At 38.4% G+C, this 24863-nt stretch overlaps 1 protein-coding gene across 6 annotated transcripts; it reads right to left on the bottom strand.

Moving 5' to 3' along the window:
* On the bottom strand, positions 822-24108 carry LOC110264237. Of its 6 annotated transcripts, none has more exons than XM_021105949.1 (5): positions 23268-24108; positions 22515-22847; positions 21716-21910; positions 21584-21631; positions 21254-21461 (listed from the first exon to the last, which is right to left on the bottom strand). In XM_021105949.1, the coding sequence occupies exons 2-5, from the start codon at positions 22532-22534 to the stop codon at positions 21419-21421; spliced, it is 306 nt and encodes a 101-aa protein (XP_020961608.1). In that variant the 5' UTR covers positions 22535-22847; positions 23268-24108; the 3' UTR covers positions 21254-21418. The 6 variants fall into 6 exon arrangements, 2 of the variants coding, with proteins under 2 accessions (XP_020961608.1, XP_020961609.1); XM_021105950.1 differs by having other exon boundaries at positions 23529-24105; XR_002350004.1 differs by lacking the exons at positions 21254-21461; positions 21584-21631; positions 21716-21910 and adding exons at positions 822-835; positions 12568-12574 and having other exon boundaries at positions 22508-22847; positions 23268-24050.

A 24863-nucleotide genomic window follows, 5' to 3' on the forward strand; every position in this document is an offset into this window, starting at 1 on the left:
CAAATATTTTTATAAATATATTGTTAAAATTTTTGTTATCAATAAAATGATGCTATTATACAATTTCTCGACGAAACTTAAAATTAAAAGGAAAACAGTTTTGTGTGGGTTAATATAAACTAACTACGTACCAAATAAGTAGCATCGTTCATTTGTTTGTTTCAGTATATCAGTATGGGCAAGCGAATTAAAATGATTATCTAGAATTTTACAATTGTCGGCCGTATGTACTAGACATGACTCATTCTTAAAAGATATTTTGCACGTGTGTGCAGTCGGAAGATATATTCCACTTGATTCCTCAATCTCAAAATTTGGGAAGAAATAGCCTTTCTTTCTACCAATTCATTTTCAAATATTTTTATCAAATAAATCTTGATTGAACAATGAATTTTATCGTACTGCAAAACAAATTAAATATAAGTTATTAGCATCTACAAAGCTATTAAAAGGAATTGTCTTTGATATGTGGAATGGTGTACTTATAAAATTAACTTAAAATATGAACTACAAAGATTTATAAGAATTTAATGTTGATGCACTAATAGTGTAAAGTAGTTTTACACGTGCATCTAATTACGTAATGACATATCACTAAAAATAACTATTTTTCACATTGACCGCGTGAATGATCATCCAAAAGAACGGATGTGATTGCACGACTGTGTACGTAAAACACTTTTACACCATTAGTGTATCAAAATTAAACTCTATTTATAAATTGAATTTGGAAACAATTGCTCAACCAAATAAAAATAACAAATTAGAAAAAAAGAATGCTTTGACTCTTAGATTTAGACTCACAAATCGCAAAAAAAAACACTATATATATAGCCTTTAGTAGTATAAAATAATTATAGAAATTAATTATTGATATCAAATATCAATTTACCACTATTAACGTTAGTATCATATTTATGGCAATTAAAATTATAAATTTATATATCTTTAAAAATATTTCTGATTAATAATTGATAAGTAGTTTAATAATGCATTAAGTATTGATTTTATATAACTATAATAAAGATATTTTTTTAAATTATTATAATTATGCATTATTATTTAAATGCTAATTATAATATAATTATAATAAAGATTTTTTTTTAAAATAAACTTAGAAGAGAAAATAGTACATTTATTTTGGTGGAAAAATGAATTCATGAGGAAGTGATACCTCATTTCTATTAGATGGGAGAAAATTCAGTTTTAGTATATTAAGTGAATAGTTGTGCTTGAATCATTGTTAATATATATATGTAGCATTTAATAAATCCGATGAAATAATGTGTAGCAAAGTAAAATATATAGGAGTATATATGCGTTGTGATATGTTGTCAAAAGCAAAGAAGGAAAAAGAAAAAGAATGAAATGAGCAACTGCAGAAAAAAGGTAACACCATAAAAGGACTAAAAGCCAATCGTTCAGTTGAATCAATCTAAAATAATAGTGTTACATTTTTTTGCATCTTCGTTATATTATTTGCTGATAAATAAAATGCTCCTCATTTTTTCAAGTAACAATAGAGCACACGAGACAGAGATTCAAATACAAATAATTAAAAGAAAAAATTTTGTTGAGGGAAAAATTGAAAAAGAGAAAGATATTCATCAGCACATACATATATATTATTGGTCACAAATACAATAGGACAATTATTTGACCAAAAATTGATTTATTACACAACATTAATTTGTAAATATCGTTACGTGTTAGATAAGCATTGAGAATCGTAAAAAATGACCTCTTTTCTATTAGTGCTGCCGAAACAACAACGTTAATAATAAGACTGAAACCAAAGAAGAAAAGAAAGAAGAAGAGAAGATGGTGATGAGAATCGAAGAGTAAAATAAACAACTTTGTATGCAGCTATTATTATAGTTTGTGAAATTGTTTAGGACAAAGAAATAAAAAAAGTAAAACGGAAAACCACCTTCGAAAAAATATGAAGAACCACTGTTAGGAGGCTTTAGGTATTTATATGTTCGAGAATAAGAAGACCCATCAAAAAAATTTATTATTCACATTATAATCTCTTACCATAATTCTCGTATAATAATTTATTCTATTAAATTAGATTCATTATTCCCATGTCTTTTGTTTCTATTATTATTTACAAAAGTCAAATATAATTATGAATTTTTAGATAATTATGATATTTCAAAATATTATATCCCTGGTAAGTACTTGTAACATTATTACTATTTGCATTGCTCAACTTTAACTGAGAGACATGGCTGAGGCTCTATTACCAATTGATGAATAAAAAATCGGGACCATTTAATAGCCATCTCTTAATTAAAAGTAAAAAAGGATTGATGAATATATAGTTGTTTCCGTAGGATATTGTTTAGTTTGAAATATTAATTCATGTCTACTAAAATATATATAATAATTTACATTCTTACATGTAACGATGACGTTCTTGATTCCTTACTCTTGACAATTGAACTTCATACACATTTAGTAAGGAGTAAGGACTAATGCTTCCAACAAGTGCCAAATTATCATTATCATTATCTTGCAACTAAGATTGTCCATTCTCCGCCAATTTTTAAACCATGTGTGCAAATATAAATTCTAAAATTATGGGGAGCTCATTTGATATTTTGATTGACCTTATACTTGTTTTGTAATGATCCTTGTCAATATATTTCGGGTGTGCTGAATTTGAGTGTCATTACCACAGAAAATTTTTTTTGTCACTCAGTGTAATATTTAGATATAAAAAATCAATTTTATAATTTTCATTTCTTTTTAAAATTTGCTAGACATATTTTTATAATATAGGTGGTAACTAGGTATATCATATTTACCCTTGCTTAATTGATAATAATGTATGTGTATGTGAATCTGAATGTTGGACATTGTTTATAACTGTCTTGGTATTTTAAGTAGTACAATTTCATTAGTATGTAATATAAAACTGTTTTTTTTTTTTTTCAGATTTTAGGTCGTGTAGCAATTTAAACATTTCTAATGTACATATGCAGGTGGTGGCTCTTGCATAGCAGAAGTTCTACAAGCATTGCTCCTGTCGAAGAAAGCATATGAAAACGGTATGCACAAAATTTTGTTGTTTTGGATTTTTTGTTTGGATAATAGATCTTTGTGGTAGGCCAGATTTCAGAAAACGCTAATCATAAAGTATGAATTATTAGATAAAATACTCATTAGAGAACGCTGATCATTAGTAATGTGCTAATCGTCGATGTAACATAGACTTGTAGTATTTGTGTTGTTTAAATTTATATTATGTTTTATTATTTTTCAAGAGAAATTTGTGTATAAATATTTTAAATTTAATGAAATATTTTTTTGTAGTAATTAATTTTAGTATATTTGTATTATGTAGAATAATAATAATTGTTGGTAAAAATAATTTGAAATTAAAAAAAAAAGACAGGTTATTATTTCTAAAAGAGTGAGTATAATTTAAAAAGTCTTAAGATTTTAGTGGCAATAGTAATGGCAACTAAAAGTGAATAACATTACAATTTTAGAATTATTTTTAGCGGCTATATAAATTGCCGGTAAAATGGGTTTTGGCAGCAATAGTAATAGCCACTAAAAGTGAAGAACATTGCAATCTTAGAATTACTTTGGGTGGCCATATAAATTGCCAAAAAAATGGCCGCTAAAAATTATATACCTTTTGCGGCTATTAAAAATGTCTTTACCGGCAAATGTTATAATTGCCGCTAAAACCTTTTAGCGGCAAAGCATAAGACGGCTAATGTCTAATTGTCAGTAAATGTATTAGCGGGTATTTTTATTGCCACTAAAAATAACATAAATGACTGCTAAAAGTGATTTTTCTAGTAGCGGTCTCCAAACCCGGTTACCCGGGTCCGACCCGCTCCGCCCTTCTGGAAAGTCCAGAACCGACCCATTAGAGCTTCTAACCGTTAATCAAATTCAAATACTTCCCTTATCTTGGCCGAATAAGATAAGATAAGATAATCACCATCACCTATATAAAGGGGAGTCCCTGGCCCCCTCAGGTATGTCATTCACTCTACACACCTTATACCTCTCAGATCCATTCTGACTTGAGCGTCAGAGTGTCTTTGCAGGTACCACCCCCCATTGCTCCAGTCAAATAATCTGGCATCCGCCTCGACCCGCAAGTTCCTGATCCATCTCTCAACCTGTACCGGAGGCATCCAGTACATTAGCGCCGTTTGTGGGAAACTTGCAACATCATCGCGGAATGGCGGACACCTTCGTGGAGCGATCCCCAAGCCATCATTGGTAACTCCCGAACGAGGAACCCAACCTCTGAACACCAAGAGACTACAACCCATGGAAGGATAGCAAGCATTATTCGCCAGACCCCAGCGCGAAACAGGGAAAACAATCCCGAAATACCGATCGTCAAAAACCTGGGAGAAAAAGCAGCTTAGATAATCTAAAACCTCTGTCTCCGAGTGCAAGAACTCGAGGGACGAATCCCAGCTAAGGAAAAACACCACATCGAGGATGGAAGCCATGCGACCTCCCGATTAAGATCCCGCCACGAAGCCACACACAGCAGGTCGCTCGAACGGCGACACAACAGCAGAAACGATTGCAGCACCTCTCACGACCAAAGACACCAGCACGGCGCGAATGACAGAAGACACGCCTGGTCGTCCGAACGGCAACACGGCAAGAGGCATAACCGTAGCGTCTCTCGTGACCCGAGTCCTCGACACGACACCGACGACGACGACGACCGACGACACCGAGAAGCCAAACGCACAAGAAACGACCACATAATCATGGGAGCTACTCCCTTTACTAAAAGAATCCTGAAAGCAAAACTCCCCAAGGGTTTTGACAAACTCACGGACATGAAGTACGACGGAACTAAGGACCCCCAAGAACACCTAACGGCCTTCGAGGCCAAAATGAACCTGGAAGGAGCCCCCGACGCGGTTCGATGCAGGGCCTTCCCAGTAACCCTAGCCGGACTCGCGATTAAATGGTTTAACGCCTTTCCTAATGGATCCATAACTGGCTTCCACGATATCTTGCGGAAATTCATGGCCCAATTCACCACCAGAATCACCAAAGCTAAGCATCCCATCAGTTTGTTGGGAGTTACCCAGAGACAGGACGAATCCACGAGAAAATACCTTGACCGATTCAACGACCAGTGCTTGATGGTTGACAGACTCACGGACTCAGTCACAAGCCTCTGCCTAACCAACGGAATCATGAACGAAGACTTCCGGAAACACCTCACCACTAAACTGGTTTTGACCATGCACGAGATCCAAGGCGTCGCAAAGGAGTACATAAATGATGAAGAGGTAAGCCAAGTTGTAGCCGCCAATAAACGACAGCACGGCAACACACAGCATGACAACACTACACCTCGACATAACCCCCCACCAAGAGAAAACCAGAAGGAACATCCCAAACCAGCAAACATAAACCGACCTCCCAGAGTCAGAAAATTCTCCAACTACACACCCTGACGGCCCCGATCACCGAGATATACCACCAAATAGCAGACCGAGGTATCCTCCCAAAGGCCCAACAACTCAAGGAAAGAACTGGCGGCAACAAAACCTTACACTGCGACTATCACCGAGGTTACGGACATAGGACACAAGACTGTTTCGACTTAAAAGACGCTCTCGAACAACCAATAAGAGACAGAAAACTCCTCGAGTTCGCCAAAATTATTAGGGAACCAAAATGTGTAGAAAGAGACAGATCACCAGAGAGAGAAGGACGCACCCGAGGACGCAGAGACAAGCCCCCCAGGGAAAGCCCAGAGACAGACCTGACCATAATCGTAAACGTCATCACAGGCAAAGACACCCCGGGTAAATCAAAATCATCACTCAAGAAGGATCTCAAGGTCCTGGCAGTCAGAAACCAAACCCCAACTGCCACCACCGGTAAGGCGATAACATTCTCCCTCGAGGACTGCCAACATGGCACCTCGGCGGAAGACGCCCCCTTCTTCATTTCGGCGAAGATCGGAACCGGGCTGGTCAGAAGAATACTGGTGGATACAGGAGCAGACTCTAACATCCTTTTCAGAGGAGCCTTTGACAAACTCAGACTCCGCAACAACAATCTACAAACACACCGCAACAGAGTCACTGGATTCAGAGACAACTTCCTCAAACCAGACGGTTCCATCGTCCTTCCCCTCACCATAGGGACGGGAAACCAAAGGAAGACAATCCTATCCAAGTTCGTGGTCCTCAAAGACTCCACCGCCTACAACGTCATCCTCGGAAGAAAAACAATCAACGACCTCTCCGCCGTCATCTTCACCAAATACATTCTCATGAAGTTTATAGCAGAAGACGGCTCCATCGGAACCATCCACGGAGATCGGAAAATTGCAGTAGAATGTGACAACGCCAGCCTAGCCTTGCGAAAAAGATCACGCGATGCGGCCGACATATTCCTAGCCGACCTGGATGCCCGACAGGACAGACAACCCAGGCCAGAATCAGAATGAGACATGGAAAAACTGCAAATAGGGCAAGCCAAAGAAGAGTACACTTTCATCAACAGGAACCTCCCGTACAATCTTAAAGAAGATCTCTCACACCTCCTAAGGTAGAGGCAGAGACTTGTTCGCATTCACACCCGTCGGTATGCCAGGAATAGACCTCGACCTAATGTCTCACCGACTAGCCGTAGATCCCAAGGCTAAACCTGTGGCACAGAGGAGACGGAAAATATCCCCTGACCGAGCAGTCGAGGTCAACAAACAGGTTAAAGCCCTCCTCGAAGCGGGCTTTATCAGGGAACTACCTTATACGACCTGGTTGGCTAACATCGTGCTAGTCAAAAAAGCAAACGGGAAATGGCAGATGTGCGTCGACTACACAAACCTAAATAAAGTCTGTCCAAAAGACGCCTTCCCCCTACCAAATATTGACGGGCTGGTAGACGCCGCATCCGGCCACCAATATCTCAGCTTCATGGACGCGTATTCCGGGTACAACCAGATACCCATGCACCGACCTGACAAAGAGAAAACGGCCTTCATCACTCCCAACGGCACATACTACTACACAGTCATGCCCTTCGACTTTAAAAACGCCAGAGCCACTTACCAAAGGCTCGTCAACAAAATTTTCCAAGGCCTATCTAGTAACAAGCTAGAAGTTTACATAGACGACATGCTCGCAAAAACCGAATCTGGCGAATAGCTCATTAGCGACCTCAAGCTCGTAATGGATACTCTGAGGAGGCACCAAATGCGCCTCAACCCGACAAAATGTCATTCGGGATGGAAGCAAGGAAATTCTTGGGGTTCATGATCACACAACGCGGGGTAGAGGCAAACCCCGAAAAGTGTAAAGCCATACTCGAAATGGCAAGTCCAAAAAACCTCAAAGACATCCAGAAACTGACCGGCCGGCTAACCGCCCTATCTTGCTTTCTTGGCGCATCGGCACAAAAGGCGATCCCCTTCTTCAAACTTATGAAAAAAGGAACCCCCTTCAAATGGGATACGGAATGCGAAAAGGCATTCCAACACTTCAAAGCAGTATTGGCGGAACTCCCGTTCTCGCCAAACCCTAAACAGGGAAGGTCCTCTATCCATACATGTCCATAACGGAAGGTGCACTAGCCACGACACTGGTCCGAGAAGACGAAAACAAGGCCCAGCGACCTATCTACTTCATAAGCAAAGTCTTCCAAGTCATGGAATCACGCTATTCCCGCCTCGAGAAGCTCTCCTTCGCGCTCCTCACAGCTTCTCGACGCCTTCGCCAATACTTCTAGGCACACCCCATTACAGTCTGAACATACCAAGCAGTCAGACAAGTACTGCAGAAGCCTGACCTAGCGGGATGAATGCTAGCATGGTCCATCGAATTATCCCAATTCCAGATGACATTCGAACCCAGGACCGCGATCAAAGCACAGGCCCTGGCAGATTTCATCGCCGAGATGACACCAGGAAACCCCACCACGAAAACCTGGAAGCTATACGTAGACGGCTCATCCAACATCACCTCCAGCGGAGCTGGAGTGATACTCGAAAGCCAAAACGGGGTCATAATCGAACAATCCGTTCCGTACGAGTTCCCTGTCTCCAACAACCAAGCAGAATACGAGGCTCTCTTGGCTGGCTTAACTCTAGCCAAAGAGATCGGGGCAAAAGTCTTAGAGATATGTAGTGACTCACAGGTAGTCAGCTCCCAAGTCAACAGAGACTACCAAACACGAGACCCCCTACTCCAACAATACCTCACCAAGGTAAATAAGCTAAAAGAAGAATTCGATTGAGTAACCATACAGCACGTTCCCAGGGAACGAAATGCAAGAGCAGACCTACTCTCAAAACTGGCCAGCACCAAGCCAGGACAAGGCAACCGGTCGTTAATTCAGGAAGTCGTCCGAACGCCGTCCGTATCAACCACGACCGACACCGTTCTACCGATCTACGACCCGGAATCATGGACCTCCCCTATCCTACAATACCTCCTCGACGGAGTACTACCTGAAGACCCCAAAGAAGCAAATCGGGTGAAACGGGAAGCTGCCAACTACACCGTCATTTTAGGACAACTGTATAAACGAAGATTCTCGCAATCCCTACTCAAGTGCGTCGAGCCCGAAGACATGGAGTACATACTCCGCAAAATCCATGAAGGCAACTGCGGCCATCACATCGAGGGCAAAACCCTAGCCCAGAAGGTCGTCCGGGCTAGATACGTCTGGCCCTCGGTTATCAAGGTCTCCATGCAGCAGGTAAAAAACTGCAGCAAATGCCAGATACACGCCGACTTCCACCAGGCCGCCCCACACCAGCTCAACGTCATAACGGCGGAACGGCCATTCGACTACTACACCAAATGGACAGCTCCGGTATCTCATCATCGCCATAGACTACTACACCAAATGGATCGAGGCCAAGCCCTTGGCCTCCATCACGGTAACCCAATGCCGAAAGTTTTTTTGGAGACACATAATAACCCTGTTCGGGATCCCCAAGATCATAATTTCAGACAACGAAACCCAATTCACAGACAAAAAATTTCGAGAATTCCTGGAACGGCTTCGCATATCCCATAGTTTCAGCTCAGTAGAACACCCCCAGACAAACGGATAGGTGGAATCCGCAAACAAGATAATAGTTAAAGGACTCAAGAAACGACTCAACGGGGCCAAAGGACTATGGGCCGACGAACTCGGATCAGTCCTCTGGTCATACCGAACCACACCCCAAATCTCCATAGGGGAAACCCCGTTCCCCCTGACATACGGCATAGAAGCCGTTGTCCCAGTAGAGATTGGAGACCCAAGCCCCCGGAGAACAATCGAAAGTAACGACGAAGAGGCAGAACGGGACCTCACAGAGGAAGTGAGAAGCATAGCCCACATGCGAGAACTAGCCTTAAAGCAAAGAATCGGCTTAAGGTAATCTGACGGGAGTTCGCACCCGATGACCTCGTCCTACGACGAAACGATATCGGCGCCCCCACCCCCGGATAAGGGAAGCTCACCCCCAACTGGGAAGGCCCACACATAATCAAAGCAGCAGTAGGAAAGGGAGCATACAAGCTCGAAAGACTCAACGGCGCCGAGATCCCGAGGACTTGGAACGCCACCAACTTACAATGATATTACGCGTAGGCTCATTCCCTACCTCCAAGTTCCTATGTTACTTATTACGACGGAGGGTTTTAACAAGGCCCAACTTAAATAAAATTTCCTTAATACACCTGCCCCGCTTCTCCCCATACTTTCATAACGGCAAAAGAATGCACGGCCAACATCGAAGACCGATCACCCTCGAGGCCTAAAAATGGATATCCACACATGACTAAATGGCCTACCGACATCGAACGGCTAGCGAAAAGCCAAAACAAATGGCTAACAAACTCGAACGGCTACCAAAAAGCCAATACAAACGGCTTGCAAAATAAAAGGCCCGACCGACCCAAAAAGCAACTATCCACAAATATCTAAGAGCCAACAAACATGGCTCAATAAATATAAAACGACCCAACCGGCCCAGTCATCCAAAAAAGTCAACAATCCAGTGACACAACATGGCCACACGGCCAGCCAGATCTCAAAAAATTCACAAGTCATAAAATCAGCAGAACAAAAGAAAAAACCTACTTAAAGATCCACAATACGACCATCCTGAACAACCCTGAACGCCACCATGACGGACACATCGGCACTTAGAGCGAGCACCTGAGCCTGAGCTCTCATTGTCTCCTCGGCCACCGTCACCACCTCCTTCACATCCGCAAGAAGCTCCGTCTTCTCCCTCTTCAGCGCCTCCACCTCAGCCTTTGACCCCGTGATGCGTGAGCATCTTTCCTATCTTTTTCTAGTGAATTTGCATTTAATTTGTTGAGTTTAATCAAGAATTAATTATCTTTTAGCCACTATGGATGCTACTTTGAGTCTTGTGAAATTCTGTTTATTTTAGGTAGTATTTGGTTGGATTTGATGGAGCTTCCACAGAAAAAGAGAAGAAGGCTATATAGGGCAGGAATGGCTTAGAGGATGGAGATTTGGAGATTTGATGGAGATTTGATGGAGATTTTAGGCTATGCGTGCGCGTACCTGATGCGTGTGCGTGATTTGGAGCTTTTCATGGCGACGCGTGCGCGTACCTGACGCGTACGCGTGAAAAGCGAAGTTGCACAGCGACGCGTGCGCGTACCTGACGCGTACGCATGACTCGCAAAGAAGACCATCGACGCGTACGCGTGACTGACGCATACGCGTGACATGCGCTACATGCAGAAAACGCTGATTCCTATTAATTCTGATTTAAACTTTATTTTTTATTTTAAAATGGAAAAGATATTATTTTAGTTTTAGAAATAGATTTTAAATTAATTAGGATTAGATATAAAAGAGAAAAGAAACTTTTCTTCTGAGAATTCCATATTCCAACATTAGTTCAATTTTCATTCCACCTCAGTCCAATTTACAATCCTTATTTTCTCTCTGAACCATGAGCAACTAAACCTCCACTGTTAAGGTTAGGAGCTCTGTCTATTGTATGGATTGATACTATTATTTTTCTATTTTAATTCATGTACTGATTTATATTTCAAGAATTGTTTTCGTTCTTTATCTTATGAATTTGGGTGGAATGGAAGTATGACCCTCTTTCTAATTGAGTTCTTGTATAACTTGGAAAAGCTCTTTACTTGAACAACAGCTTGAAAACAATTTCTCCTAAATTCTAATTATCTGGACTTAACGGGATACGTGACATATAATCCTCTTATATTTGGGTAATTAGGATTTTTGTGTCATAATAACTAGAATTAAACTTCACCCCCTAATTGGAATTAATTGACCAAGGAATTGGCAGTTGATAAACCCTATTTTATGATTCATCTTGTACTCAATTAAGTGTTTTTATCAATTTTTCACCCACTTATTCATAAGATTTGCATGATTTTACAATTCCTTCCTTATTCCATGATATATGTGAAAACATGTTTCCTATGCTTTAAAAATATTAATTTTAATTATCCTTTATTACCATTCGATGCTGTGATCTGTGTGTTAAGTAATTTCAGGCTTCATAGGGCAGGAATGAATTAGAGGACAGAAAGAAAACATGCAAAAATGGAAGGAATGCACAAAATGGAGTTTTGGAGAAAATGCCAGCGACGCGCACGCATGGACGACGCGGACGCGTGCCTAGCGAAAAATGGCAGCGACGCGCACGCATAGACGACGCGGACGCGTGCCTAGGCGTAGAGCATAAACGACACGAACGCGTGACTGACGCGTACGCGTGACAAGGAAAATCTCCAAATGACGCACACGCGTGACCCACGCGCACGTGTGACGGACGCCACGTGCAGAAAACTGCAGAAGTCGCCCCCAGCGATTTCTAGACCCTTTAAATCCAAGCCCAGAAACACAGAATAGAAGCTGAAGAATGGGGGAATCAATAGAGACAATTCATACAACATTCATTATTCACAATTTTAGGTTTTAGATGTAGTTTTAGAGAGAGAGAGGCTCTCTCCTCTCTCTTAGGATTTAGGATTAGGATTTCTCTTAAAGGTTAGGTTTACTTCTTCTGCATTTCAGGTTCTATGTTCTTTTAAATTTAGTTTCTCTTATCTACTTTTATTTATTCTATTACTTTAGTTGCTCTATTTCTCTTGTTAATTACTTATTTAGCCAATTTGGCTTATGAACTCTTCATGTTAGATTTGAATTTATGTTTAAATGCAATTTGAGGTATTTCAGATTTATGATTGCTTTCTTCTATTTATGATATAAATAATTTGAATTTTCCCTTTTGGCTCTGGTTGAGTAATTGGTGATACTTGAGTTGTCAAATTCAGCAGTTGATTGAAAATTGGAAATTGCTGATTGATTTGGATCCTTCTAAAGCTAGTCTTTCCATAGGAGTTGACTAGGACTTGAGGAATCAAGTTAATTAGTCCACTTGACTTTCCTTTATTTAGTAAGGGTTAACTAAGTGGGAGGAATAAACAATTCTCATCACACCTGATAAGGATAACTAGGATGGGATTTTCAGTTCTCATACCTTGCCAAGAGTTTTTCTAATTATTAATTTATTTTTCTTGCCATTTAAATTACTTGTTTTCTATTTCAAAAACCCAAAAATACACCTTATTCCATAATCAATAATAAATCACACCTCCCTGCAATTCCTTGAGAGATGACCCGAGGTTTAAATACTTCAGTTATAAATTTTATTGGGTTTTGTTACTTGTGACAACCAAACTTTTGTATGAAAGGATTCTCTGTTGGTTTAGAAACTATACTTACAACACGATTATTTTTACAAAATTCTTTACTAGCAGAAATCCAGTTTCGTCAGCGGTTGATGAATTTTAGAGGAGACTAGAAAGGTCTAAGGAATTAGGGTCTAGTCATATATAGTTTGCCATGAATTAAATCTTGCTTGATTAAAATAAATTAATAAGAAAAGTCAATCCGGAAAATAGATAACTCTGAAGCCTTAACTGCCTTCTACATATTTTATTCCCAACTTATTTATTTGCCTGTCTTCTGTTTAATGCTTTTTGAACCCTTAAACACTATTTTCTGTTTGTCTAACTAAGTAAATCATTTAACCATTGTTGTTTAGTCCATCAATCCTCGTGGGATCGACCCTCACTCACCTGAGGTATTACTTAGTACGACCCGGTGCACTTGCCGGTTAGTTTGTGGTTATAAATTCCGCACCACCCTGCAACCTCAGCTTTCAGGGAGTTCGCTTCAGCAATGAGCACAGCAGCCTAAGATTCAGTGTCGGAAGCCCTCTTCCGCTCCTCGCCCAGCTGAGACAAAAGCAAAGTCTCGACCTCAAAAAGACGAAGGATCTCAGCCCCGGCCTCCTCGGACGACTTTACGGCTTTCTCCTTAGCCACCTCCGCAACCTCAAGCTGCTCCTTCAGCTTGGCTACCTCGGCCTGGGAATGGCGCAGCTTCTTGTCCAAAAGGCCAACTTGGGCCATCACGGGCTCAGCCTTCCGAACAATAACCGCAGATCGAAGGAGGGAGCGATAAACAGACTTGGCCCAGAAAGCCACGTCACAGTCATCAAAAAACCCCCCAGTACCATGCATCAGATGTTGGTCAATGAAAGCCGAAGCATCGAAGTGCCGATCCATCTCGGAAGGCACAACACCCTCCTCCTCTAGGTTCTCAATACTAATCTCCTCGAGCCTCTTTTGCTTCCGAGAAGCCTCGGCTGCTGAGACCACAATTACCTCTTCCTCGGGCGAGTTCATAAGACCCGGGGAAACCCGAGCTTCAACCCTCACCCCAGCTGAGATCACCTCTTGCGAATTAACCTAGGAGTCCGCAGCTGGATTGGACACCAGGGTGGAAGGAGAAGCCGATGACGCTTCCTCCCGATCCATAGCAGCCTTGAGTCTCGCCAGCGAGGTCAAACCACCAGCCATCTCAACTAAAAAGAGAAAGGAAAAATATAAGTCCCAAACTCAGCAAAACACCAAAAAAAAAACACACACCAATATACGACTGGTAGGCCATGGGATCCCCCATGACGTCCCGAGGATTCAATGGTCGTTCCCCAAACAAATGCCAGAGGACACTGGCAATATCCTTGTCCTCGAGAGACAAGCCATCATAGGTAACTCTCGTCAACACTGACGGCCCGGCACCAAAGTTCCAATAGGTCAAAAACTGACGTTCACCTTCCATCGTCAACCAAAAAGGATGATGTCCTCGAACAGGGTGCACCTTGAAATACTCCCTTCTGAATCCATGAAAGGAGTCCTCAAACAACCCGAATATACGTCGATGGGGTTGAGCCCTAAACGACATATACCCTTTCTCATGTTTCCCCTCCCTGGTCAGAGGAGTGCACAAGAAAAGGAAGAGGAAAACAGGAACGGAAACCGGAAGCTCAAGAAATTCACAAACAAGCTCAAAAGTACGAATAACCACCCAACTGTTCAGATGAAGCTGGGACGGCGCCATAGAACACCGACTCAGCAGTGCCTGAACAAAGGGCGAAAAGGGGAACCGCACACCGAGACGGGTGAACATTGATTCATAGACCCACATCCAGTTCGGAACGGTCCGAGAATCAAGTTTCAAATAACAAACCCTCTCGTCGGCATCGGAGAGGATGAGCTCGTAGAGACACTCGGCATCACCACCCCCATAAATCGTCCCCTGATCACGGAACCTCTGAAGATCCGTTTCCATCATCCGCGACGGAACCCCCTAAACGTCGCTGGTCACCCACGCGTAACGGGAAGGAACACCCCGAGAGGGAGCAACTGGAGCACCCACACCCTCATTCCTCTACCAATTCATACATAAAACAGGGAGGAGCACCACCATCAAGCCTAACAAAACTACGCAAAAATAGGAAAGACAGCCAAAAACCTACCACTCACTACAATCCACGCAGTGGTGCTCAGCCCCTTCAAAAGACAAAACCAATACCTCTACCCAAAACACACTAGAGAACAACAAGATAGAAATACACAAAAACAAGGGAAGAAAGTAAAGCAGAACACAGAGAAAAAAGGAAGAGAGAACACCAACTTGATAATTCAAGAAAAACTTGAAAGGCGCTTGAATAGGAAACAGAAGCACGACAGCAGAAGCACGACAGCAGAAGCACGGCAGTTGAGGAACGACAGCAACGAAGCAGAAGCGCAACAAAAACAACACAGAGAAAAAACCAGAAGGAAGAAAGTAAAGTCCACAAAGAAGAGCAAAAACTGAGAAATGAAAGGAAGGAGGGAAGTGAAGGCAAAAAACCAAAACGGTTTCAAAACTGGAAAAGGACAAAAACAGCCCTGGAAGCAAACAAAGCACAGAGGGCAAAATTGGAAAGCAAACCAAGCGTCCCCTCATAATAAATGCACCTCTTCGAAAAACGCAACTGATACACGCCCTAAAAAGTGAAACAGGCGTAGGAATATGGAAAGTTCACGTCAATCGAACGATGCGAACTCCAAAGAAGACGANGACGTGCCGACCCCCTGCAAGACCCGTCGACCTGGAACTCCGCTCCGATAGACCGAAGAAGGCCACCAACGGCCAAAGCCATATCCTCTAGCGACAGAGACTGACCCCGCTTGCTCTCCCGCTGCGGGGGCAACTGTTACGGATCCGGCCCATGGATCCCACACCCGGAACGGTCTCCAAACCCGGTTACTCGGATCCGACCTGTTCTGCCCTTCTGGAAAGTCCAGAACCGGCCCATTAGAGCTTCTAACCGATAATCAAATTCAAATACTTTCCTTATCTTGGCCGAATAAGATAAGATAAGATAATCACCATCACCTATATAAAGGGGAGCCCCTGGCCCCCTCAGGTATGTCATTCACTCTACACACCTTATACCTCTCAGATCCATTCTGACTTGAGCATCGGAGTGTCTTTGCAGGTACCACCCCCTGTTGCTCCAGTCAAATAATCCGGCATCCGCCTCGACTCACAAGTTCTCGATCCATCTCTCAACCCGTACCGGAGGCATCCAGTACATTAACCAAGTAAGCTCTAAAAATGGAATCATTCTCAAGTAAATCTTGCATATTTTATAATTAGTAATGATATAATTTTTTTATAATGGTAAAAATCAGTCATGAATTGAATTTCTTTCTCACATTTTTTTTTCATTATTTCTTATGCATGCATACATAATCATTTATGTATATGTGACATGAATTTGCGTTTCTGCAGTTATGTTTCATACATACATACATCACAGTTTGCATGTTATTCTAATTAATGCTCTATTTTGAATTCAAAGTAATGAGTAAAACTATAAAATATTGACTACTTGCACCAGCTCAAAATGGCATACGTGACATTTTGACAAAATCCTGGCTCATTTTTTCGATATTCCTCTCACTTGATGTTATATTCCTATTCAACCATGTGTCTTCTTGTGATGCTTTTTACTGGCATATGATGTCCTAATTAATGTTATTATGTGCCTTCAATTACTCTACTTCATTTCTTGGTTTGAATTTAAAGTATAGCAACATTACTAAAAGTATTTATAAACACTGATAAAAATATTTATAAATTAAAAAAAATTAGCATTATATTTATAAATGATGGATTTTGTACGATAAAAATATCTAAATCAGGAACAGATTTATATTGATTAGTGTGGGGCAAATGTCTCCACTAAATTTTAAAAATTTTATATGTAGTGTATAGTAAAAATATTTTTTGCCCCCATAAAGTAAATAAATTTGACCCATCTATATTTATTTTCTTGGTTCACAACATCTATATATAAATAAAAAGAAAAAAGAAAAAGAAAAAAAATTACATGATTTTATTATATTATAAAATATTATATTAATTATTTAATAAAAATAATTAAATAAATAATAATAAAAAAACTAATAATAGTAACCTAATCAATTTGAATCATTTCAATTTTTCAAAGTGTTGTTTAAAAATTATTCAAGTAATTTAGATATCTAATGTTGTCATTTGTTTCTTCTCTTGAACATTGTTTTGCTCCACTGACTGCGTGAATACGTGATTGTTGTCTCCATTTCTAAGAATAATATCTTCCGTTTAAATATATTAAGATGGAAATTCAGGTGCAATTAACTTTATGTAAAGTTGATAATTGAGAGTTACTAGATAAAAATTTAGTCAAATCAGTCAAATTATTTAACTATCCTCAACTAATAACTTTACTACCAATTCTGATTCATCTTTCTATATGATTTTATTTAAGATCTTTTTAATGAAGTGAGAATTAGTTCATATATGTGAAAAAAATTAAACTCATACCTTATTACATGTTTCTTTTTTTCTTATTCTTAATTTTACCACAAAATCAAAGAAAAATTATAGCCAAAGCAACAGTAGTGTGTTGTGTATATATGGTTTCACTACTATTTTTACGAGCGGTTTTTTATTTTGTTTCATGAATTGATTTTAAAATTATATTTGATTAGTGAATTTAATTTTAATTTTGTGATGTTGAATTATTAACAGATTATTGTTTAAATGATTATTTTATTATTTTAATTTATTTATGAGATAATTTGAAAATTAATTATATTTTATAATAATAAAATTTTCTGGATCTGTCACTGATCTAAATCATAATTTTTTGTTGACTTTTTAATAAAATTTCCAAACTACTCCTATCCTCAACTTTAACTCACTTTTTCAATTTTCCATAGCCCAATCTGCACCTTTAAAATCTTTGCTATGGAGTCCAAAACTACTCCTAGACGAGACTGAAATCAATAATGATGGTAGTGGTGGTAGAGAACCTCGATCAGTTCCTGGTAGAAAAATCTACAATGGTGAACTCTTTTCTATTTTCTTCACCACATCCCTTCACACAAAGAAAGACCCCAAATTAAGAAAGAAAAAAGAAGAAAATATCTAAAACGGTTAAAATTTATTCCTTTATGATTCTTCATCGGTATTGGTTGATTCTGTTGTTAATCTTGGTGCTGCAATCTTCTGTTGCATTACTATCCAGAGTTCCCACCATGAAGGTTCATCTCGTCGGTCCCCAAAAACGCAACATTACCATTCAATTAGGTGTTGCCACCGCAGCCGCCGCCGGAAAGAAGCTCTGTCCCAGCCGCACATTTTTAGTCGCATCCTGGAGCTCTTGTTTTGGTCTGATGCTGATGTTGCCATTGAGGAGGCCTCCGATTACTTTGTCACCGAGACCAAAGAGGAGGATGAAGAGGTTGGAGGCGGCAAAGGCGGGGCAACACTGGCAACGCAAGACAAAGGAGGGCCAATGAGGGAGGCTTGCGTGAGTGGGTGAGTGATGCTTTGCGGTGAGTTGGAGGTCTCTGAGGTGGCCGAAGAAAAGCATGAAAACGATGGAACGGGAGTAAAAAATGAAAGGTATAAGTGCGATGGGAAAGGCCATGAGAAAGAGAAATTTGAGTGTGATGAAAAAGGTTAGGGGAAGGTTAATAGAGCTGTGAGTAGAAAATGAAAAATTTGTGGCTGTGGAGTTAAGGTTGAGGGTGGGGTAATTTGAAAATTTTATTAAAAAGTCAACAAAAAAAAATTAGAATTTAGATACTTTTATCGTACGTAAAATCCATCTTCCATAGATACGTTAATTTTCTTAATTTATGAGTATTTTTATCAATATTTATAAATTTTATGAATATTTTTTGTGGTTTTTTCTTCCAAATAGTAAGTAATAGGTGTGGTGTTGTTAGTCATTTCATGATACTTTGAAGTCAGATTTTTAATTAATATACCCGTCTAAAAGCATTGAGTTGGATAGTGGTAAATGAAACAATAAAAGAGTGATATTTAGGAGCTTCACTGCATATAAGATATAACCCCATATCTATCTAGAGGTGATTTAAGAACATAGAATCTAAAAATAGAAGAAAAAAAATTCAAGTGAGTATAGCATAAACAACACAAGTTTAGCATTTAGCAGCGTGCTTCATATCTAAATAAATCTTTTTGGTCATCAAAATTTGTTTAGAAGGTCCTTTTTGAATTTTTTTTTTTCATTTGATTTCTTCAGTTCCTTTATTTTATCCTCCTCATTCTTCTTTTAGTATGTGCACTGCTATTGTTTCTTTTTATTTTTCTCCTCATTTTTTTCTTCCTCTTCCTCTTTTGATATAGTTCTCATCATTGTCATCACTATCACTACCACTACCACCACCTCCTCCTCCTCCTTCATTTTTCTCATTTGATTTTGTCAATTTCTTTTTCTTATCCTTTCTTCTCAGTATGTGCATCGCTACTACTTTTTTTTTCTTTTTCTCATTCTTTTTCTTCTTTCGTTATCATCGTCATCATTGTCGTCACTACCACTACCACTACTACTACCTCCTTCTCCTCCTCATTCTTTTTTCTCATTTGATTTCCTTTGTTCCTTTTTTTATCCCTCTCCTTCATCATCATCATCACCATCTTCTTCTTCTGGTGAGTAACACAAGAAATCTTTAAAGAACCACAAGTATATAAACCAATTCACTCAACTAACAATATATTTAAATGTGTTTTAAATTCAAAAGGCACATCAAATTGTTGCAAATAACGCATAAAAGGCTAAATCTCTTATATATTATTTGATATCATACAATTAATTTAGTGATAACAAAAACACATTATTTTGTTAGAAGCAACATAGAAATTTTTTGTAAATAACACAAGAAATCTTTACAAAATCACAGGTCCAAAGCCGTAACTCATTCAATTAACAAAATACATTCAAATGTGTTTTAGAACCAAAAAGTATATCAATTTGTTGCAAATGGCTGAAGAATATCTAAACCTATTATATGAGTTTAATACCACTCAACTAGTTCAATGATAAAAAAAAAGTACGTCATTTAGTTAGAAATGACACAGCTAAGAAATTTCTGTGTCACGATTAAGAAATTTCAGTGTCAAAATTACGAAGCTTCCTGCATCATGGTTAAAAAGTTTTGGTGCTATTTTTCTGATAAATTATGCACAGTTCAAAATTCTCCTTTCTCTTCCTTCTCTTTTTCTTCATCATCATCATCATCTCACACATTCTCATAATTCTTGTTTCACCCTTTTAACAAGAACCTATGTTACGGTGAAAAAAATTCGATGTCAAAATTAAGAAACTTCATGTGTTATGGTTAAAAAGTTTCGGTGCTATTTTTCTAATAAATTTTGCACAATTCAAAACTCTTTTTCTTCTTTCTTGTCTCACATTCTCATAATTCTTCTTGTGTCACCTTTTTAATAAGAATAAAAACAGAAAAAAAAAAAACAAACAAAGAGAAAATAAAAAATACGAGTAAAGTATCATTTTTGTCCCCAATGTTTGGGGTAAGTCCCAAAGTGGTCCCTAACATTTTAATCGTCCTATTTAAGTCCCTAACGTTTCAAAACTAACTCAATGTTGTCCTGCCGTTAGAGATCCGTTAATAGAATTGACGGCGGGACAAAATTGAGACGATTTTGAAACGTTAGGGACTTAAATAAGATGAAAACATTGGGGACAAAAATGATACATAGAAATAAATTTTAATTTTATCTTTTATTTTTATGTATCGTTTTTGTCCCTAATGTTTTCGTCCTATTTAAGTCCCTAACGTTTCAAAATCGTCTCAATTTTGTCCCGCCGTCAATTCTGTTAACGAATCCCTAACGGCAGAACAACATTGAGTCAATTTTGAAATGTTAGGGACTTAAATAGGACGATTGAAATGTTAGGAACAACTTTGGGACTTACCCCAAACGTTAGGGACAAAACCGATACATTATTCTAAAAAAATACTACAATAACCACTAGGACACTACAAGAAAAACAGTCTATTGCCACGCTTTTAAAGCGTGCCAAAAAGTGAAAAAAAGTATAGCATCAGCTTCTCACCATGCTTTCTGAGTTATCAAAACGCTTTTGAAAGGATCACATCTGCGAGTATACCAGTTGCTCTATCGACACACTTTTATTAAACTATGGCCACGGTTACTTTGTTGTCATGCTTTAAAAGTGTGGCTGTATATATAACCCTATAACCATGTTTTCTAAGTGCGCTCTCTGGTGGAGATTCAACCACACTTGGAAAGCGTACTAATAATTGAAGATATGACTACGTTTTTTAAATTGTGTGCCTATATGTGAACCTATTGCCACGCTTTTAAAGCGTGGCTATAGCTAAATCTAACTAAAAAAATCTTGATATATGCTTTTACATGTACTCTAATGCCCTCAAAAAACAATAAAAAACCTTGACAATAATTGCATCAAACATAAATTTTTTCCCTTAATAGTTTATAACAAAATGTAATAGAACAAATAGCTAAATTAGCAAATGATCAAAGAAAATAAAATAAAACAAATTAAAAATCCAATTTGTAAACACTCAAATTTATGTTCCTATACTTGGTAAAAGCCTACAACCATGTCATCTCTATACATGCAACGACCACCTACACGAAATTTACAAACATAAACAAAAAAGAATTTTTAAAAAGAGAATTAAGAAATGTGATATTGAATCACCCCAAACTTCACAAATAATCTGCAAGTATGATCATATAAACAACGAAAAAACAGAAGGTAAGCAAATTATAAAACAATTAGGGAAAATACAATAAATCCTGCACGATTTTTATATCAATCTCTTAAGACATTTATACTTACTGTATTAGGTTTGAAGGCCCCCTAGAATAATCTAGGAAGATTTGCTCCCTAGAATAAACAAGCAGATGACGATGATGAATATTGATGAATCAATAATATATTACGAACTATTTAAAGTTATATAGGTATTACCTGTTTTGTCCCCAAATCCAGAGCCTCCCAGTTGAAATGGTACCATCATTTTCACGAGGCTCTACAATGCAAGCAGAACAATGTGCTTCGTAGGACACAAATTTCATGAACTCTGACTCTAATTTCTTCACTTTCTTTGGATATTTCCTTCGCTCCTCAGTTCCATCACCCAGTTGACCAAAGTCATTAGCCACTGAAAAACATCATATGCATAGTGTTAGCCTCTTATCACTTCTATATTTATTGAACATTTTAAATTTGTCAATTATGAAAATAAGTTCTTTTAAAGCTGCATGATTTCTATGCAAACTGTTCCAGTTTTACAACGGAACAATATGCCATCGACTGATGCATGTAGCCATTATTTCTAGCAGAATAAAGCTTAGTGTTTTTGTTATCATTCATAGCTTATTGATTAGTCATCAAGTAAAAATTAATTGCAATTACTGGCCTCCCGATAAGGCAAGTTTTTCCTAGAAAAATAAAATCCAATCCCAAAATTAAAATACTTTTAGTTCCTTTATTTTGAAACATGGCTATAGAAATGAATGCACGATCCAATCAATTAATTAAATGAAAATGCTAGTGAGCAAGCATGTCCAATTAAAAAGTGGGATTTAGAATAGACGTGCAGTTAAGCAAAGTTGGGGCCATGTTTTATTTATCAAAGACATCTGAATAAAATCAATGTCCATGGTTTTATGTTTATCATTGTTTTAATTAAGGAAAACGCTTTCTTTGAAAGGATGTCTATAAATGATTGAGGGTAACACGAAACAAAACATAAGATACTCCATACCTTATTTTTTTCTCTTCCATTAATTTTTCTTTATGTTGATTCTTGCAAGTGTTGGTCCATGAATTAGGTCGCTTTTGGGCTAGCTTGCTTGAAAGCAACAGTGGGAGTTATTCTACAGCTCCTCCTCTGATTATCTTGGAAGAGTTCTCCAACGAACCAGTCAAGTTTCTCGAAATTACTTTGCTCGCCGATCCGCTTCCCTCCAAACAGCACTGACTCTACATTCTCCTGCTTCAACATCTCATTCGCCAACCCAATCAGCATTTTTACATTCTCAGGACTTGAATCTGTATCCACATTGGGTCAACATCGCCCCATCCTAGAGCTGTTTGCCTGTCCTCATTTTTTTAAATTGCTTAGAAAATCTTTCAAGTTGAAATTAAATACAGTACCCGAATTTAAGTACAAATGAATGAATGAAGTACACAGAAAAAACAGTTAAAGAAAAGTATTGAAAGATGAGAAACACACATCCATCATTAATCATGAAAGTAAAAGCAACCTAACAACTTCTTGTGGTGTTTAGAATATGATCGAAATTAGAATAGCCTTTATTAGTTTACCTAAACATTGAGTGGCTCATTGAAACCCCTGCAACCAAATCAATGTTCATAGATTTGAACATGAAAACCATATACTTCCCTATACATACACAGAGCTCTGAGCACCTAAACTGAAATCTTCCTAGAACTTTAAACACTTTAATGTTGAAAAAATGGAAACCTAGTTCTGAACTAATGAAACTTATCTCACATCATATACCAGATCAGTTGAGGTCAGTGAGGCAAGGAAAAGTATCGATACATTAAACAGCCAGATTTCATGGCAAGCATTTACGATGAGCATTAGCCAATGCAAATGAAACTCATCTTCTGGGGTTAGCAGTCCAATTTCTCATGCCTCCACCAATAGTTAAACTCAAAGCCATAGCAAAAATTTCCATGTAACTAAAACAGAGAAAGGGGAATCTCAGGAGGTGACGGAGTTGTGGCTCCAACAAACAAATTTGCATACATTGAAACAGACAGAGAATAAATCTGTAGCTTCTTGTGTTATGGTGAGGATTGAGCGTCGATTGAGGGTGGAGCAACGATTGAGGGAGGAGCGAGAGAGAGTGACCGCCGAGGGAGGCCTTGCGAGCGAGAGTGGCACCGACGGAGGGCGCACCAATGGAGGGTGCGCCGACGGAGGCAGCATCGATGGATGGTTGCGAGAGCGGGCCGCGAGAGAGGGCTGGTTGTTCTCAGCGATGAGGAGGGCTGCGAGGGTTTTTTCCCTTAGCTTAGTCAGGTTCTCTGAAAAAGAATTAAAAGTGTATTGGAGGAAAAATTGGTGGGAAATCTAAATCTTTCATGGGAATCTGATGTCCAAATAATTAGAGAATAGGGCGCGCTTTAAACGTGACTGTAGCGAAAAAAAAAAAAACTAGCTGCGCTTCAAAAATGTGCCTGTTTTTCTGTATGGTTGGTAAGCGTGAATGCGTGATATCTAAAAATTGTCAAATTACTGATGAATCGCTACTCTCATAAAATTATGATTGATTCTTTTCGGTCATGCTTTTAAAGCATAGCGCGGTAAGAAAAAGGGCAGCTAAATCTCTAATAAATTGCCATCTTCATGAAAATATGGCTATTAACTTCTTTTGTCCACGTTTTTGCAGTGTGACAAAATGCGTGGTGACATAATTTTTTTTGTAGTGAGAGGAGAAAGAAAAGGAGAAGAAATAAAAAAAATATACAGCAACATACAATAGCAATAAAAAAATGATAATGAAAAGAAAATACGTGAACAAAAAAAATAACACAATGAAAAATGGTGATTTGCGCATGTTATATAAATGACTTATGTTGGGTTTTGACTAATTTAATGGACAAATGACAAAAATGAGAAATGCTAGAGATAAAATACAAATGACAAAATAACTTTATAATAATTTAATTATTTTTATTATTTTATGTAAAGAGAATTTTGTTTATTAAGGTCTAAAAAATAATATTAAAATTAGTACTATCAAAAATATTTTAAATTTAATATTATAAAAGAAATTTATATAAGGACTAATTTGATTAATTTTTAAAATTTTAGAGATGAAAATGACTTACGTCTAGAATTTCAGAAACTATTTTTATTATAAATAACTTTTTACATGTCAAGTGACACGTGGCGTGTTAGGTGTCACTGGCCTGACACGTCAACCAATCATTTTGTGACACGTGGCATTAACCTACCACATCATTATGCCATGTAGCACTTAACGTGATACGTCATTATCTAACTAACAGAAGGACCAATTTGACTTATGTTTTATCTTTCATGGACTAATATGACTAAAAAAATTATTTGATGACT

This window comes from Arachis ipaensis, chromosome B07, assembly GCF_000816755.2.
Source record: "Arachis ipaensis cultivar K30076 chromosome B07, Araip1.1, whole genome shotgun sequence".
NCBI classification, from domain to species: domain Eukaryota; kingdom Viridiplantae; phylum Streptophyta; class Magnoliopsida; order Fabales; family Fabaceae; genus Arachis; species Arachis ipaensis.

Coding starts and splice junctions, on each gene's coding strand:
- LOC110264237 (XM_021105949.1), bottom strand. CDS start 22,534: ATGGAAGAGAAAAAAATAAG. Junction 21,911..22,514: donor ATGGAAGAGAAAAAAATAAG/GTATGGAGTATC, acceptor ATGATGTTTTTC/AGTGGCTAATGACTTTGGTC. Junction 21,462..21,583: donor GGGCCTTCAAACCTAATACA/GTAAGTATAAAT, acceptor TCATACTTGCAG/ATTATTTGTGAAGTTTGGGG.